This window comes from Taudactylus pleione, unplaced genomic scaffold (assembly GCF_031769625.1).
Source record: "Taudactylus pleione unplaced genomic scaffold, aTauple2 ptg000139l, whole genome shotgun sequence".
Taxonomy (NCBI): domain Eukaryota; kingdom Metazoa; phylum Chordata; class Amphibia; order Anura; family Myobatrachidae; genus Taudactylus; species Taudactylus pleione.
The window spans coordinates 8,832,407-8,850,944 of record NW_028284541.1 but is presented as its reverse complement, the minus strand read 5'-3'; the positions used below and the strand labels follow the sequence as shown (position 1 = coordinate 8,850,944).

General features: G+C 43.8%; 1 protein-coding gene across 2 annotated transcripts in view; it reads right to left on the bottom strand.

Moving 5' to 3' along the window:
- Positions 1–18,538, bottom strand: part of LOC148522809 (regulator of G protein signaling 6) — a 467,525-nt gene that overhangs the window by 41,406 nt on the left and 407,581 nt on the right. For both annotated transcript variants that reach the window (XM_088473778.1, XM_088473779.1), the window contains exons 12-15: positions 18,252–18,313; positions 13,175–13,285; positions 10,073–10,198; positions 5,747–5,933 (exon numbers count right to left, since the gene is read on the bottom strand). In XM_088473778.1, the coding sequence (XP_088329904.1) occupies positions 5,747–5,933; positions 10,073–10,198; positions 13,175–13,285; positions 18,252–18,313 (486 nt within the window). The remainder of the gene's footprint in view (positions 1–5,746; positions 5,934–10,072; positions 10,199–13,174; positions 13,286–18,251; positions 18,314–18,538) is intronic.

Below are 18,538 nucleotides of genomic sequence, written 5' to 3'. Positions count from 1 at the left end.
ATGGCAATCTGGGTCAGAATGATTTTTTTCCAGATTAAGACAAATAACAACATGCATAAATAATGATGACATAGATTACAGATTATAGTTGAGGCTGGGATGAGCACAGGAGACATCAAACTGATTTGTAAAGAAACATGTGGTAGAGTGGGAGAAGACTACAGTAGATACTTCATCTACATGTTAAATCAAATGATGAGAATTTGCATGAGGGTGAACAAAGGGAATTATGCAGGCTATTGGAAAAGGTGATTCTATTTCATTTCAGGTCTTGTCGATCTTGTCCTTGAAGTAGGAAGTAAGACTACAGGGTTGGATCGATTTGGATGAGTGAAGAATACATTTAATTGTACTAAAGAGGCATTTGGAGTTAGAAGACTGAACGAACATAAAATATTGGAAGAATGTATGGGAGTGTACACAGATTTTAGGCAGAGGTCAGCAGTATATCTGAGGAAGTCATGATATGTGCTAGACTTTCCTCAATGATGCTCAACTCTATGGGAACATTTTGAAAGGTACCGGGGATCGGCGTTGTTCTATCTGGGTACAATGGATGGGGGGCAGTGTCCGGATTGAAGCTGGCCGCTCTATTAGATCTAAGTCCCGTATAGAATGAGTGAGGCTCTATCTCCTGAGCGCTGCTACTCCGGGCAATGGCATATATAAGAGTCGGTCAGCAGCCGTGTCAGGTCCCGCTATGTTGCGAGCTCACTGAAAGGGTAGCGCTTGGATGATGCAATGTTGGGGCATCTGAGGTGCATGTAGCGCTAAAAATCTCCTGATTAAATCCACCAGTAAGGTTTAAAACTAACACGTTTCTCGGCCTTTGTAGGTCTGGCCGTTTCCTCAGAGGTAATGTGTGCCACAGCTAAGGTGCTGAGATTATGGCTGATACTGGGAAGAAAGAAAAGCTGGAGCCACATGATTAAAGGCTGTTGCACTAGTGTGCCTAAGATTCAGGACTGCCAGGACTTGATAATAAAGAGATCATAGAAAGAAGTTGTTGCTGAATGGTAGAAAATTGTTGTAAATTAGATTTCTGCAGGAATGAGGAAACTTGGTTTAGCTGGGGTGAAAAAAGGATAAAGTTGCGGAGAAAAGCTTGCAGGTATTTTGGTAATGGTGTGGCAAAGGGAAAGGAGTATTAAGGAGATTAGACTCTGAACAAAGTCAGGTGAAAATAAAGATCAAAGTACAGTAGTGGTCATTGCAATAAATAAAAAAGTCCACTGGGAGAGTCCAAGAGACGAAGTTAAAATAAGTAATTTGAAAGGAAAATGTGTGATTATTAATTAGAATGTTGAAATTGCCGTAGATGATGGAGGGTATATCAGAGTATAAGAAATGTGGAAGCCAGTCAGTGAAGTTGTTGGTAAATCTAATGGGACGATTGATCATAGCAACTTGCACAGAGAAATGGTTGGAAATGCAGATATTAAGTAAGTACCTCAAAAGATGTGAGTGGAGTAACAGATATGAGAACTGTTAATGTGCACAGTGGGAAAGGAGGTGTCTATACTTATCTCCAAGTGTAAGGACTACAGATGGCACAGTGTCTGATTTTCGGAGACATTTTTTTGTTATTACCAAAAGGTTGAAGTGGTTTAGGAGAAATGCTGTAAGTCATGGATGAAGCTAGCTGGCCAACAGGGACACATAATGACTGATTTGCATGTCTTCACCCCAATTACTTGCTATTTTATAGCAGATGTCTTCTCTGTTAAGGCTATTGCTGTCACCTGGTTTCCAAAGATACTTAAATCTAATAATGTTTATGTATTAGAATATATTAACATTAGTGTGTTAATTGATCACGTGTCATCTGTATGGCAGATGTGCCAGAACATCTAAAATGAACTAGTGCCCTGGATTTTACACTGGAAACCAGGTGCTTGGTGTGAGGAAGGGAAGAGAAAAGAAGAAAGGGAAGGGAGGGAGAGAGAGAAGGAAGGAAAGGGAGGATAAGGTAGAAGCCATGCAGCAGCCATAGATGATGATGAGAAGAAGAAGAAGAAGAAGAAGAAGAAGAAGAAGAATTATTATTAATAATTATTATTACAATTGGCTTGTCAGTTCACTATTTGATCTAGTTTACACTAAATATAGTGTTTGCAGTAGTAGAGTCCTATTTTGGCTCGTCAAAGTAGTCTGCGGTTAAAAAATAAAATAATAATAACAAAAATAAATAAAGCCAAAGAAAAAACAACAACAACATGGCACTTGGTAGTCTAATTATTCCATTAGTCTTCTTGGACTCCATTGGTATATGACTGGTTAAAAAAATACGTTTTGCAACTTTAAAACTGTTTAAAATTGAATCTTGCCCAATGGCTAGTCTATATTTATGCATATGGGTGGACCACTCAGATTTAGCTGCGGCTTCCTGAAGCCTTGTTCACTGCCCTCCTATTATACCCCTTTTACACCAACTCAAAAATCCTGGGTTGATGCACGTGAACGTGCATCAACCCAGGATTTTTGTCGGTGTAAACGGATCAAAGCGGGTCCAGTGACCCGGGGATCAAACCCGGCTGGCTTGCAGGGTTAAGCACGGGTCGTTCCCGTGTCACCCTGCAGTGTAAACGGCGCGACCCGGGTCATGATGACCTGGGTCGCGTCGCATGTTGCCCGATTGGCCGGCTTCAGTGGTGCTTGGAGATGACATCATCTCCAAGCGTCCACTGCCGGGCCGACCAGAATGGAGCAGCGCACTCCACTCGCCTCCCTGCCTCCGGACCGCTGCAGAGTAAGGTAAGGGAGGGGAGGGTAAGAAGCGCTGCCCACCTGCACCAGAGAGCCGGGTCAGTGGTGACCCGGCTCCGGCGTGAATGATGCCGACCCGCGCCGTGGTGTAAAAGGGGGTCTGTCCCGGGTCTGATCCGGATTGAAAACATGTTCCAAATCTCAGGTCAGACCCTGGACTTTGGTGTAAAAGGGGTATTTTTTCATTATTACTTTGTATTCTCCCTCCCCCTCCCCCTCATACCATGCTCTTTTTTTTTGGCAGCGTCACAATTTCTCTAGGGCTTTTAATATCTCTAGATGGTTATCTTATAAGCAGTATGTCATTTTTAATGGCCTGCGGCCGTATGAGCCCTGTGTACATATTTCTGTGTGTTAACTGCATTGTCCCTGGTCTTTTTCTATGCTTAATGTTGCATTATGACTAATCTCATATTCTGTTCCTGGAACGTGGGAGGACTTAACTCCCCCATCAAACGGAAACGTCTCTTTACATATATTCGTAAATTGCATATTGATGTGATCATGCTACAAGAAAGCCATTTATTGTCCCCTGAAATTTTAAAAGTTAACAACTTGGGATTTTCTGTATTAGCCTCGGCCTCGTACAACTCTAAGAAACGTGGTGTGGTTACCCTGATAAGGAAACAATTGGCCCCTCAAATTCACTTCTCCTACTCACACCCATCGGGGAGATATACAATTACTGATCTTAGTATAGCAGGTGAGAGGTTTGCCATATGTTATTTGTACCCTCCCAATCAGTACTCCAGACATTTTTTTCAGGTTCTATTGGGTAAATTATCCCCTTTATAGTGATCCGATGGCCTTATTATGTGCTAACTTCACAAACTGGATGCTGATAAATCTCACATAGTCCCATTACTGACTGTCATTGTCACCGTAGCTAAAAAAGTAATTTTGTGTGCTTGGACCTTCCCTTCTCCTCCCTTTTTGGGAACGGTTAAATCTATTATACTCCAGACCTTAAACTATAATAGACAAGCACATTTTCCTGCACTGGAGACAGGGGTCACATATTTTTATAAAAAATGGGGCGCATATATTGAATCACTCGACTCACCTGCACGAGCTCAGATCTTGAAGGTGTTTGAGACCACCTCATTGTATCTACTTAGACAGATATCCTGAATGATAGCGGAAATCCCAATGTACTATATTTTCTTTTGATTAACTGCAGACCTGGATATGCCTATATATGGAATCGGTATTTAATGCCGGCGGGATCAAATACAGACAGCGGAACCCCAACGGACCTAATTCCTGACTGGGGCTGGTAAGTTTTCTTTTTTCGTGTTACCTGTGTATAACCATTGAACACTGTAATTTGCTGTTATTGGTATCTGCCTGTAACCTTTTTTTTTTTTTTGCTTGATTATTTTATAATCCAAAATAAACAGATCTTTAAAAAAAAAATGTTTTTAATCTTACCCAAACACATCTGCAACAGGCTATATGGTAGGCTTAATACACTTTTTCACATTTACTAGATTAACTATGTTTTGATATCTCCAAGAGCTAAAAACAGCTCCAGCACTGACATCAATGGACACAGGTTAGCAAAAAATATGTAATAGACAATAGATTATCATATTGTTAAATGCTTGTATCTGTTTAAACACTTAGGGGTTACCCAAAGTTGGACACAATTTATGCCAAAAATATCAATATTTGCATAATATACAGAGCCACAGGCAACTTAAGAGGTCTATGCATATTACTATACCATAGGCGTGTGCAGATGCCGGTACAGACAAAGGTGTCTCAGAGCCCCCCCTCGCCAAGTCATGGACTACCCCCCCAGGGACATACAAAACTCACTGCCCAGGTCACCCAAGTAAGTAGTCTATGTTCCGGAAAGGGAAGGTGGGGGTAGTCGATGACACGGCAGGAGGGGGACACCTCCTGTGCCGGCTTCTGTGCATGCATATGTTCGTAACATGCACCTTTTTCATACTATACTTTATGCAAATTGCATAAGATACACTAGAAAATGCCTTAAACAACCAATGTATCTCTTCATTGTACTATGGTGGGGAAACCCCATGGTCTGGCTGTGGGAAAACTCAATTGTATAAATATAAATTTCTGACATTTCTAAGTCATTTGCGATGGGGAAAGTTGGCATTGTAAGTTTTTTTTTTATTTTGCCAATACATGGATGTCTACATGAACTGATGAAAACCTCTCCTCCACAACCCTTGGGCTTACGTGACCAATACATTGGATAAAGAGAATTGCATGTAGATGTTTTTATTGGTAATTGTTTTTTTATTAATTCTGTGTATTTGGGGGGTTTTTTTATATAATTTTTTCTTGACGTACTACAAGTCCCAGTGTGCCCTGGATACCAGGGTACACTGGCACTTTGGGTTTTTTAAGAGCCTGCATGCTCTTGCAACCATGGGTAAACTGGAGCTTGATGTACTAAAAGTATTTAATGGTGGCCTGAGCATACTGGCACTCATAATGCGATAGGCATAAATTATAGTTTTAACACTAATTTCTATATTATCCCATTGCCACCACCAAAGGGCATGGGAATTACCCTAGTGTGTCAGCATAAGGATGTTCTCCCTAGGGGGATGGGGCGATGCAATATTTTCAATGACCAGCTTGGGCTGGTTGGTACTCTGGAAAGGGAACCCACACTGCTTGTTTATCTGCTATAGTGCCACCTGCCATAGCAATGCTAATATTGACACTTTTGCAGAGACCGCCCTCATTTTGTATTACAGTACTAGCCTAGGCTATGAGCAGCAGTGCTGGCTTTTTTTTGGGGAGGGGGGGAAGGGGGGTGGGGGGGATGTCCGATTGTGTTTTTTTTATTTATTTTTTACAGGTACAACAAGGTATATTCTGAAGATCATCATCATGGACCTTGTCTCACCTGTTACGCCACTCTAAGTGTATGTCTCAGTCAGTATGCACATGTAAAATATAAACTTAATTCTTAAAAATAATGAAGAAAATCTTAAACCTGTGCATCTTCAAACGTGTACCTCCCTGGATCCTTCACATTTTGGCTTGTCCTCTCAAAACTATGAGAGTCTAAATTGATGGCACTTTGTGCCCCTGGGGCCAGAAACTCTTGCCATATTTCCTCTACCCTTTTAGGGACTTCTTGCAAAGGTTGTTTCTTGAGATCTTGGACGACCATCCAGAACCTTAAAAGAAAAGAAGTTAAAACAAATACATTTTCATGAAAACGTTTTTTCATACTACATTAACCCAAACTGTCACATATACAGTGTATGAAATAAGGTTAGTCTCTGAAATGTTTTTCCTGTATGTGGGAGTCACATATTTAAGTACCTGTATACCCTGGTTCTGTGAAACAAGGATGCCACCTAGTGAAAAGATTTGTTCATTGCTGGAAGTGATTATATTTATCTATAAAACATACTGTATAAGCAAGTACAATATCGTGATACTTTGTAAATCAAAATCAGTGAATAATGCAGTGTGCAAATACATTTTATCTTAAGGAGCAATTACGGTAACAGTCATACTTTAAATCTCAAAAATACAATTAGTGGTGGAGTTTAAGAAGCTTCAGTCTAGACCCTGTAAGTGAGGAAAAAGACTTTATAACCCATCCACTAAACTGGGAAGCCTTACCAAAATATGAAATCATCGCATCTTGAATCTCATTTTAATATCTAATCCCTTTATACAAAATATTGTTTTTGCAATTGGCGGAGAGTTAGAAAGTTCATTCAGATAGGAGTTGCTCGATCCATCCAGGCTCTTCAAACAGAAAGAGCAAATTGTTACACTCTTGTAGCCGATGTATTAAACCATGTGTTTACTTCTATAAGCCGATATAGATTCACAAAAATGGGTACTTGGCGTAACAAACAGGGAACCAATGGTGTTAGTGCAGTTTGCTTGCACCGTTGCAGATTTCTTAATGACCCTCTCAAAGAATTATTTCCCAATAATTTATACACCTGTTCTTAAAGCAATGTCGGTGTCAATACAGGTTACTTAAGCAAAACAATATATGAGGACCTGCAATGTACGAAAGTGCCTCTGCTCTAATTGTCCATTTTAAAGTGTACGCTCATTTCACCGTTTTGGGATATTTGGAGGCATCTTCATAAAAGATATCTCATGGAGGCACATGCATGCTAGTACTTGTAGTGCTACAATTGTGCAATAAAACATGTGCCTTTAAAATTCAATCAACATAAAAATATTATCAGACTCGTTATATTAAGGGGGTCTATATTATTTATAAATTAAATTTCTAACACATTATGGTGCTGATTCTTTCGAATGGATCTCTGTGCATGGACACAAATTTGCGCATTTTTGTGTATGTCCATCCTATTCTAAGTCGGAAGCAAGTTGGCCGGATCTGTCTTTCGGCATGGGCAGGGCCACCAAGAGCCAAGGCGGGCCCTGGTAATAGGGGCGTGGCCTAATCTCGGGAGGCGCGGCCACGCCCCCTTGCCGAAAAAAACAATAAGTAAAAGAGATTTGCAGCGGCGCGTAGCGCCGGGGAGGGGGGCGCTCTGAGCCCCCTCAGCCTGGCGCAAAGCCAGGGGGGCGCAATCAGTGTGATCGCTCCCCCGCACAGGCATAGGAGACTGCTGTGGCTGCTGCTCAGCAGCCAGGAGCAGTCTCCAACTGCAGCTCAGCACACGCTGTGTGCTGGGCTGCTGTGACGGAGGGGGGGGGTGGCGTCGGACCCGGGCCTCCGCCGGGCCCCTCAGGAAGCCCGGGCCCGGGTAATCTGTACCCGCTCCCCCCTCCTCTCGGCGCCCCTGCGGATGGGAAATGGGCGGTGACAATGAGGATGCATGAACCCACCCTGACTTGGAGGAGTGTCATGGACATGTATCTAAAGTTCCATTGATTCATTCATACGAAGAAGGGAGGACATTTTGCACCTAGCATGGGGCTGGTGCATTTGCTGATACTAAGGATGGCGGTTGCGACAGTTAGCGTAAAATCAGATTCTGGCAGTAGCTGTATGGTGACTGGCATTATCATAAAGTAGTAAGTCATGCTTCCGCGACTATTGGCAAATACAGCCCCTTTGCGTCCTATTCAGATTCAGCCCCTATCTTGTCTGCATACAGTAATTGCATTTTTATTTTTTCTTATCATTTTTTTATAAATTTTTCCCAATAATAAGTGTTAATGAAATAATTGTGGCACATAAATGTATTTATTAATTGTTTGAGCCCCTTAATTAAGTGTTAATTAGTGACCATTAATATGTATGGTTTAATATGTCTTATCTATTATTAAGTTTTGTCAGGACAGATAGCTACAACTGCATGCAGAGCCATTCTCTGGAGCAGTGGTTTCCGCCGCAAGAGAGTGCAAGTCTCCTGGTCTGGCCGCCACTCCCCACATACCTTCCCCACTTCACCCTGTGGGTGGTCCACAAGGGTCAGATTATGCGATAAGCACTTCCCACAAGCCCCCACAAACCTTAATCCGGCCCTGCTTATATTTATCTATATATTGATGGTCAATACAAATATACATAAAATTTCCCAACTCCAGTAAGAAAAGAGTAGAGGTTGGTATAAATCAGATCAGCTGAAACTGCATTACACTAATTGCTGCAATCTTTCCATATTCCAGACCTACTGTACTTTATTTGTTTAATGTGTAAGGACATAAGAGAGAAGGATGAGAGACTCAAACTCCCAGAGATCAGAGGAACACATTAGCATGAACACAAAAAGGATCATAGCCTGATCAGAAACAATAAACGCAAGGTTTTTTTATTAATCAAACATTATTTTCTTGCGCATCTAACCACATTATCCAAGTTTTATACAAGATAGAAATGTACTAAAATATGTTTATATTACATGATGTGGTTGTGTTCAAATAGGACAATAGGGTAATGCCTCTTAAGTACTAATACATGCACCTAACACCTGCACGTCTTACATGCTTCTATCAGGTATGCATACACATCAGTGCACCAACATGGCAAGATGTGTCCGACATATTGATGCTAGTACGCTCCTTCTTGCACACATTGTTCCTATGTACACAAAAGGTACAGATGCATCCACCTCTGAATGAGCGCCAGACAGTGTATCCTATCACACAATGAAGAGTCGTGACAATTATATCCCTTTTACACCGGAGCTGAAACCCGGGTTATTGCAGGGTTAACCCGGGTAGCTCCTTGGTGTAAAAGGGGAGAGGGTTGGATCGCCGGGTCGAGTGACCCGGCAATCCAACCCAGGTAACTAGCAGGGTTTAACACGGAAGTAACCCGTGAAACCCTGCAGTGTGAACGGCGCGCTCCGGGTCATAATGACCTGGAGCACGCCACATGCCGGCCGATTGGTTCGGCTTCAGTGGCACTTGGAGATGACTTCATCTCCAAGCGTCTTCTTCAATGCAAGAAAAGCCGGGTCTATGCAGACTCGACTCCGGTGTGAACGGTGCCGACTCGGGAATGTCCTGGGTCGGCGCCGGCTAAATTCCGACTCTGAACCCTGGAATTGGAACCCTGTAAAAGTGGTATTACTTAGATTTTTTATTTTTATAATTGTAAACCCCTTATTTAAAACCCCAGATATCCCTTTTGTCATAGATAACGGGTAGGCAACCTGTGGCACTACAGCTACTGTGGAACTACACATCCCAGCATACCCTGCCCTAGTTTTGCTTTTAAGGCGTATGAAAACAGTGGCAGGGCATGCTGGGATGTGTAGTTCAACAGCAACTGGCATGCCAGATGTTGCCTACCCCTGTTCTAGATGCTCATTCTAAGACACTATAATAATGTATCAATAAAATATGTTAATCTTGTCCCTGACACGCATAGACCTGCAACAACGCTAGGGACCTTGGTAGTGTACATTACTGAGAGCTATTGGAGAACAGTTTAGGGATGGCCATGGGTGTGGTTACCATCGATTGCGATATAGCAAGTGGACATCAATGGTTACCAACTATGCAATGGATGACCATCGATGGTTCCACCAACCGATGGTCATCCCTGTTCTTTGACTGACTGGCCTGTGGGGGCCAATCAAAATCTGGGGGTGGGGCTATGCGGGTGTTGGGGGCAGTGCTTTGCTCAGTCTCACGGCACCTTGTAATAGAAAAAAAAACTAATTTGGTTATACTATGCCATCGATGGAGGGAAACCATCTGCTTCTCCCCATCGAGGGTAAAAGCATTCAATATTGGCTGTAAACCATCGATGATTATGAATCACTAATGGTCGATGGCCATCTCTAGAACAGTTACTTACACTTCACAACTTGTGTCTATAGAAGCATGAAATGTAGAATCAGTGTAAGGTAATTTTCCTCACCTGAGGTTTTCAGAACTGAACTCTGACTCCAGAAAGCGAAGGAATTGCTCTCGTCCTACTGGGTCTTTAAGGACTTCGTCCAGGGAGAAGCCCCACCTCTTAACACGCTGCTGGGATGGCTCTTTGCTTTTTAGGGTAGAAAGGGATAAAGAAACATTTAATGGCTCAATAAAAACAGTAACATTTTAAACTTTACTTTTGTCAACTCTGGTTTCAGAGGAGAAACTTAATAAAGAGATTACAATAGAGATCATATATCACCATGCACAAGTGCTACCCTGTAGTAGAAATGCTTCTCTGTAATGTCTCATACTGACATTAGTAAAATTGCACCGGATGCACTGAACAACGCATGGGGAGGGTGCACTTAGAGGCATACCCCTGCTTTGTTGGAGGGCACACGCCCATTACCCCCCTCATGAATCCACTTTATTTCTTCTGAGGTGTTGGAGATTGTCCTATACTTTAATGGGGTACTTTTTGCACTTTATGGGGTTGATGCATAGTTGAAAGCTAGTCCCATTGCGGAGCGTGTCTCTCGTGATTTTGCTCTGCTCATGCTCCGGAACCAAGCATGCACAATTGTAAAGCGCAACGGAATATGCTGCACTATATAAAAAACTGTTAATAAATAAATAAATAAATTATGAGTGATGCAGAGTTCTGTGCAATTCAGTGGCATCTGCAATTGTGACTGAAGGGTCATAACACCCTAATGGGGTGTTTTCACGTAGGCGATATTCACTGATGGAATTTTGACCTATGCAAAGTTGTGCAGAAGCGTAATTAGGCCAATTTTCTTGCACCTAGTATAGAGCCGGTATAACTAGGCACCAGTGTTGATGACGGGTAGCATCCAAGCATATGTATAGGGGTCAGCCCAGTCACAGAGAGATCAACGCTGCATGCGGGCAAACATACAAATGTAGTTCCGTGCAAGCAATGGTGATCAAATGCTACCAACTTGTGTCTTTTATATGTGCCTTGGCACATTTCGACCACCGCAATAAAAAAGTTACACAAAGTGTCTCACATAATAAAGGCAGTACCTGTACGAATATGCCTTTGCTCTGATTCATTTACCACATGAATAAACATCAATATTGTGCTATGGGATGCCCTAAAGTGTCCAGAGATAGACTTTAACTCTTTCCAACATACACATTTACAGCAGGTCGATCCACTAACTAGCAACACTAGTTGTACAGGGTGCAGTTCCAGAGACCGGCAAATGGGCACGACATGCATCTTATAAAGTGCGTTGAAATAGGGTCACATTTTTTGTGGTTCATAAATATTTATGGCTAAAAGAAAGCGCTGATATAACCCCTGAGATAAACAAATACATTCTGATTTCAGTTTTATTGTATACTGTAATTCAAATTATCTCATTTATGGCTAACACATTGTGAACACTTTTTCCACCTGTTTAGCTTGAAGTGACTTCTGTACCATACTGTATGTAATGTTTAATATATAAATGTACTGATAATTAATTATTATTAGGCTAATTTTATATTTACAGATATACCCCATTACTGAAAGGTGGGGAGGATTTCTGTACAGCTGCAGGTAGTACAATAATATAAGCACTCATTTGCAAGGACTCTCCTGGACTCCCAACAGACTAGACCAGCCTTTTCTATCCACCTATTTCCCCGGGGAAGTAGGCGGTCTGGGGCTTGAAGACACGGTTCGCAGTGAATCGCACCATTGTGGCTCCGCCACCTGCTGCCAGATGCTGCAAATCCCAGTTTGAGAGGCAAGGGATGGGGCCTTCATTAAACAAATCAATGTGCCACCCCATCACACCTCCCACCTACACCTGTCCTACAGGATCCCCCAGAGGGCCTTTGATAAACATTGCAAAGTATAATTTACGGTCAGTACATAAAACTACAATATGGTTCCCAAAGCAGCAGCCGTACATTAGCTATACAAAGACATGAGAGTAAATAGTCATAACAAAAATTATTTTGCAGAACATGACGGACAATGACATGACTATTAATGCTTAGGCAAAAAAATAAAAAATAAAGCCAAGAGTTTCCAGCCCTTCTCCATCATCCATACTTAGAGGTAACTCACATAGGACATTTGCAGATCTCAGAGCAATGATAGACGTGTGTGAACAAGTATATTATAACACAACACCTTTACAATGAGGGAAAGGGTAGGAAATACTGCCGGCCGCATGGCCGGCGGTTCGATTCCCGTCAGCGGCAGTCCGACATCAGCAGAGTTCCGAGCAGCGGAAGCCCGACAGCGCTGGAAATCCTGATCGTGGATAGGTGAGTATCTACTAACCTAACCTAACCCCCCTAACCCTAACCCTCCTTACGGGTGCCTAACCCTAACTTCCCCCCAAGTGCCTAACCCTAATCCCCCCTCTAAGTGCCTAACCCTAACCACCCCCTTCCCCGCTGCCTAAATCTAAGTCCCCCGGGGGGGTGCCTAACCCTAAGTCCCTTCCAGGGGTGCCTAACCCTAACCCTCCCTCCCCTTAGCCTAGCCCTAACCCTCCCGGGGGGGTGCCTAACCCTAAGTCCCCCCCGGGAGCCCTAAACCTAACCCTCCACCACCGCGGCTGTCCGCTCGCGGCGCCCGGCATCACTACGATCGGGATGCCGGGCGCCGGTCTCCCGGTGTCGGGGAAATGCGGGCGTCTACATCTAGACGCCCAGCATTTCACCCTTGCCGGGATATGACAGTCGGGAAGCCGGCTGCCGGTATTTAGGCAGTCGGCTTCCCGATTGCTTCCCACAATGAGTGTCCGCTTTATTGGTGCATTTATCTAATAATGAATTTGACCACAGCTCAGCCTGAGCTTGTTAAGGAACTGACTGAACAAGGTGTCTATTGTGTGATGCAGGGATGATGACTCGTGTTCTCAAATGTATTTGTTAGCTGGTGGTACATCCATACTCTACCTAGCTTGGCCTCCGAATGATGATCTGTTGGCCTGAAGGGATAGGGCAAAGCATACTTGATAAACTGGTCACTCATTGTAAGGAATGATCCCATTAAACTTATCAGAACTTGCACAGATGGTGAAGAAGGCACGTTTATCCTGAACAACAGAGGCTGCCTCCCATACTATACCTTATTTCTAAATCCCAGAAGGTTGAGTCATCGCTTATCCAAGGATTGGAAGGGTCGGCTGGGGTCAGGAAAGGATCGTATTCTGTATATTGTTCGGAATAAGCAATAAAGCTGTGCACGAAACAGAAAAAAAAAGTTATTAAATGTTACATGATATCATTAGTACTGACAGATGTAGAACACAATGATAAAAAAACATAAAATTTTAATGCAATAAATATCAGCATTTAAAAGATTTGTAGCATTGTTAAGGGAAAAGCATTTTGAATCTGAATAGTGTTGTTGGGAGGGGGGCACTGTGAGCCCCTCAACCAGGGGCAAATTCAAGGGGGAGCAATCAGTGTGATCGCTCCCCCTGCACCCCCGCACAGGCAGAAGAGACTACTGCTGCTGCTCAGTGACAGCAGCCTCCCTGGCCCCATTGCAGCACAGCTCACAGCAACGTGTGCTGGGCTGGTGATACTGAAAGATAGGAGAGAGGAAGGAAGGGAGGGGGATGCGGCGGACCTGGGCCCCTTTAACAAGCCTGGGCCTAGGTAGTTAGTATCCGCTCCCCCACTCCTCTCGGCACCCCTGTGTGTGAAAACCATAGTAATGAAAAATGTAACATAATATGCTCCTACTGCAGTGGCGTAACTTCATCCCAGGTGCCCGGAGGCAAGATAAATGTTGGTGCCCCCCCCAAAACTAAAATGTACCACCCCCCAGCACCTATGCCAGCCCCAGCTGCCGCCGCCTCCCTTATGCAGTTCCTTTTATATAATGCCCCCAGTAGTGGTCCGCCTATGTAGTGCTCCCCAGTAATGGTCCCCCTATGCAGTACATCCAGTAGTGAGCCCCCGGGAGTGGCCCCCAGTAGTGAGGCCCCTTGTAGTTGCCCCCAGTAGTGAGCCCCCGGTAGTTGCCCCCAGTAGTGAGGCCCCTTGTATTTGCCCCCAGTAGTGAGCCCCCTGTAGTTGCCCCCAGTAATGAGGCCCCTGTAGTTGCCCCCAGTAGTGAGGCCCCTGTAGTTGCCCCAGTAGTGAGCACCCTGTAGTTGCCCCTGTAGTTGCCCCCAGTAGTGAGTCCCCTGTAGTTACCCCCAGTAGTGAGGCCCCTGTAGTTACCCCCAGTAGTGAGCCCCTGTAGTTGCCCCCAGTAATGAGGCCCCTGTAGTTGCCCCCAGTAGTGAGGCCCCTGTAGTTGCCCCAGTAGTGAGCACCCTGTAGTTGCCCCTGTAGTTGCCCCCAGTAGTGAGTCCCCTGTAGTTACCCCCAGTAGTGAGGCCCCTGTAGTTACCCCCAGTAGTGAGCCCCTGTAGTTGCCCCCAGTAGTAGGCCCCTGTAGTTGCCCCCAGTAGTGAGCCCCTGTAGTTGCCCCCAGTAGTGATGGCCCCCACCGCGAGCACACACAAAACAAACAAACAAACACTTACCTTTATCCCCGCTCCAGTGCTGCTGCCGTCCATCCCTGGTGTCTGCTCCTCGGCACTATAGGAGTGATGTCATTACGTCACTCCCATAGTGCACTGCGGGACCCGGATGACGGAGCTCACTCCTGAGCTCCGTCCCCGGCGTCCGCTCCTCGGCACTATGGGAGTGACGTTATGACGTCACTCCCATAGTACACTGGAGGACCCGGAAGACGGAGGGAGCTCCGTCCTCCGGCTACCGCCAGGAGGATAGGAGCCGGGCGCCCGTTGGTAACACACTCAGCGGGCGCCCAGCAAATGGAGGGTGCAGGGGTGCGACGGCACCCCTTGCACCCTCCGTAGTTACGCCAATGGAGGTGGAGCGCCGATCAGCGGCGCTCCTTCTCCATGCAGCTCCCGGGGACAATGGAGCCAGGTGCCCCCTTCAGGGCTGACGCCCGGCGGCAAATGACTCCATTGTCTCCGGGAGTTCCACCACTGTCCTACTGTCGTGTTGGAAACATCTATTGTGTCATGTAAGGCGATGCCTTCCCCCCACTGACCCACAATGCAGAGGTAGGTGGCATCATTTAAAAACTGTATCTTGTGTTTATTCAGGTCATCTTTGTCTTATATTACATTTTGTTTGAAGATTAAGGGCCATATCCAATTAGGCGCGGAAAGCCGCGCATTGGCACAATCCAGGAATCCTATTGCCGAAGTTTTCGCATGTGCGAAAAACTCCATAGACAAAAACTTGCGAACTGTTTTCACCATCTCAGAGAAGGTGAAAAAATTTGCTAAATCCCTATTTTTGATTAAGAATGTGGGGATTTGTTTTTCAGAACCCCTTGGACCCCCCCTATGACAAATTAGGTAAAAATTATTTTTTTAATAGCTTAATTTGGCCAATAATTATGTGATTTATCTTGGGGTGAAACAATGAAAAGTGTTGGAAAATGGGTGTAAAGTAGTGGGTCAGGTATTTTGGGGTGTTGTATGGGTGGGACATGTGTAAACACTGCAGGTGGCTACACCAGGTGTATTTTTACCATTTTTTAAATTTAAAAGAAATTTAAGACACAAAATTATACTTGCACCCATTTTCATGTACCCCTAATTTACCTGCAGCATTTTTTTTTGCCAAAATAAAAAACATTTTATCATTTTTCCAATGTTATACCTATATGCATATAACAGCCATTTAACACAAATTAAGAACCCCACTTATAAATTGATTTCCTATATCAGTTATCCTTTTTAAGGGGTACAGACTGATTTCCCCAAAATGTGCTGTACTTTTTGCTGCTTTCGCCATGCGCAGTTTTCTAACGAATGTGTTTTCGCGTCTTTTGTAATAGGATAGTGGGAAAAACTGGAGCGCGCATAGACAAAAGATGCAAAAATATCACACTCAAACATGTGAATTGTGTGAAAACGTTTAGTTTTCGCTTTTTCGCGGCTCATTGGATATGGCCCATAGTGTAAGAAATATGCAAAAATAGAGGAAATCCGGAAGACGGCAAAAACTTTTTCACACCAATGTATCAGTTGTTGCCCACATCTCTAAAATTGTAAACTCATTCAGTTTCATACCATTGCATGTTATTTATTTGTATCACCTCTGAACTTACAGCATTGCCTAATATTTAGTCACTTCATAAAGTATAATAATATAAATCTAGGCACTTTATGGCTCATGTAATAAACCCTGTAGTTAGGTGCAAAATTGGTACTGAATGTTTAGTGCAATGTTATGGTTTAGTGCAATATTAAAGAATGATTTTATATGTTTAGTAAGTTTTGTAATGACCCGAATATGTTCTACTTACTGTTGTAACAGTATTACTATATGTATTATTTGAGGGTAAACACTGGTAGCTAGTTAGCTAGTGTATGTGTCCCAGATTCCCCACATACTTCTGTGTTAGCAGTATGCCCCCCCCACTCCCCCACCTCAGTAAAATCCACCACTCCCAAAAAAGTCCCCAGTCCATGCACTGGCTTCACATTGGAAGCCCTTTCTTCTGCTAATCACAACCCGGACTGTCAGTTACAAGGGGGAGGTCTTTTCGTCCCCTGGGACTGCCAGTCCGGATGGCCTTTAATAGAAGCACACTCACTGTGAAGCTGCATCGGTTGCTAGAACGCTAGTGTTACCTGGCCTCTAGGAGCTGCAGCCGATGCAGTCCTTAGAGGTTGGGCTTTGTTTGTATGTACTTTTTTTTTTCCGTTCCCCCGACTAGAATTTTGTGCATGCAAAACAGATGGGAGTCAGGGTCGGCGGACTGAAAACGGTAGGAACCGCTGCTGGTCTTGTGTATTTTAAATGTTAGTGTGGTTTTAGTGTGTGGAATGTTCGTGTGTCGCTAGTGTATAGAATGTTACGTGTGTTGCTGGAAAACGTTTTTTCTGATGTGTTTGGCACAAGAGCAGGCTACAAGGTTCCTGGAGTATATAGAAGAGATAGGTGATAAGTTCCACGTCAGCCAAAAATGTTGGAGTCAGATGCAAGTCAGAAAGATTCCGATTCGCACACAATGTGGAAACCAGATTTCCTAGCTTATGCTAAAGTAAAAATCCTTAGGGCTAATGCAGAGGTCCGTGCGTCTGCTAGCGGAGAGCCGTGCCATCCATTGTTTTTACGACAGCCACCGCACCATCATTAGTATCTGCAAATGCACCAGCCCCAGACTGGGTGCAAGAGTTCTCTCAGAGACCTGCACGCAGGACTCAATATCACATGAAGTCTTGATACACACCCACGCAGACTCAGAATCACATGGAGCTTTTGATACACGCCCACGCGGACTCAGAATCACATGGAGCTCTTGATACATGCCCACGAGGACTCAGAATCACATGGGGCTCTTGATACACACCCACGACACTCTCACAAGTCAAGGTGGTTACATGTGATCGCATTGACACAGCCCAGTTCCCTCCAAATAATGCTCTATTTCATTGAAAAACAGACCTGGCCAAATTCTGTCCAACTCAGAATAGGGTGGACATACGCAATAATTTGTACATTCGCATCTGCGCATGCGCTGTATGCAATAACTTGCCATTTGCTCCCTGTGAACAGAGAATCCGCCCGATTCAGAATCAGGCCCTGTGCTCGGGTAGAAATTCTGGTCTCGGCCTGTATTCAGAGTTGTGTGCATCTATGCGGCCACACTGCCATCATTACCAGCCAGCATTTGCACCAGACCTATCCTTGGTGGAAGAGATCCGTCTGAAATTAGTTGGATTGCGTACACGCATCCCTGAATAGCCAGAAATTCTGCACACTTGGCCTACACTTAAACTCCTAGTTGCTGCCCTGGATCACCCATTCACCCTCATTTAGAGATGTGGCTGATACGAGTGCGACACTGATTAGCCCGTAATTGCTCAAGGTTGCGTATGTTTGGCTACATAGCATATGCAGAACACAAAATTGCAAGGTGCGTAATAAACTTGTGCGCTACTCTGAATCAGCCCCTTTGTGTGGCCAGGGTTAAGATGTGATTTGTTGTTACTTTATATTTGTAGGTCATTCATTTACTGAACAATAAAATATGCTGTGCGGTTGCTGTTCTGAAACCGCTGGACGGGCTACATTACGGCTTGCCACCATCTACCACAGGAGATTGCATTACTATATTTATCACAATACAAATTTTGATGTATTTAATAACGTACCTGTCAGCTACTTTGGACATTTTTAAACAATGTCGATCTATCTGAACATTCAGGAAATGAATCTACAGACAAAATAAAATAATCCCACATTAGTTCAATATTTAAATTATTTTTGCAGCAAATAGCACATAAAACAGTATCTTCAATAAAAATTAAATATTACAAACTTATTTGCATTAGGTTATTGGATCTTTATTAAATATATAGGTAACACTTCAGAAAATACAGATCACAACAAAAAATTAAGAAAACAATGCAAAAAAATACAAATAACTGACAAAATAGTT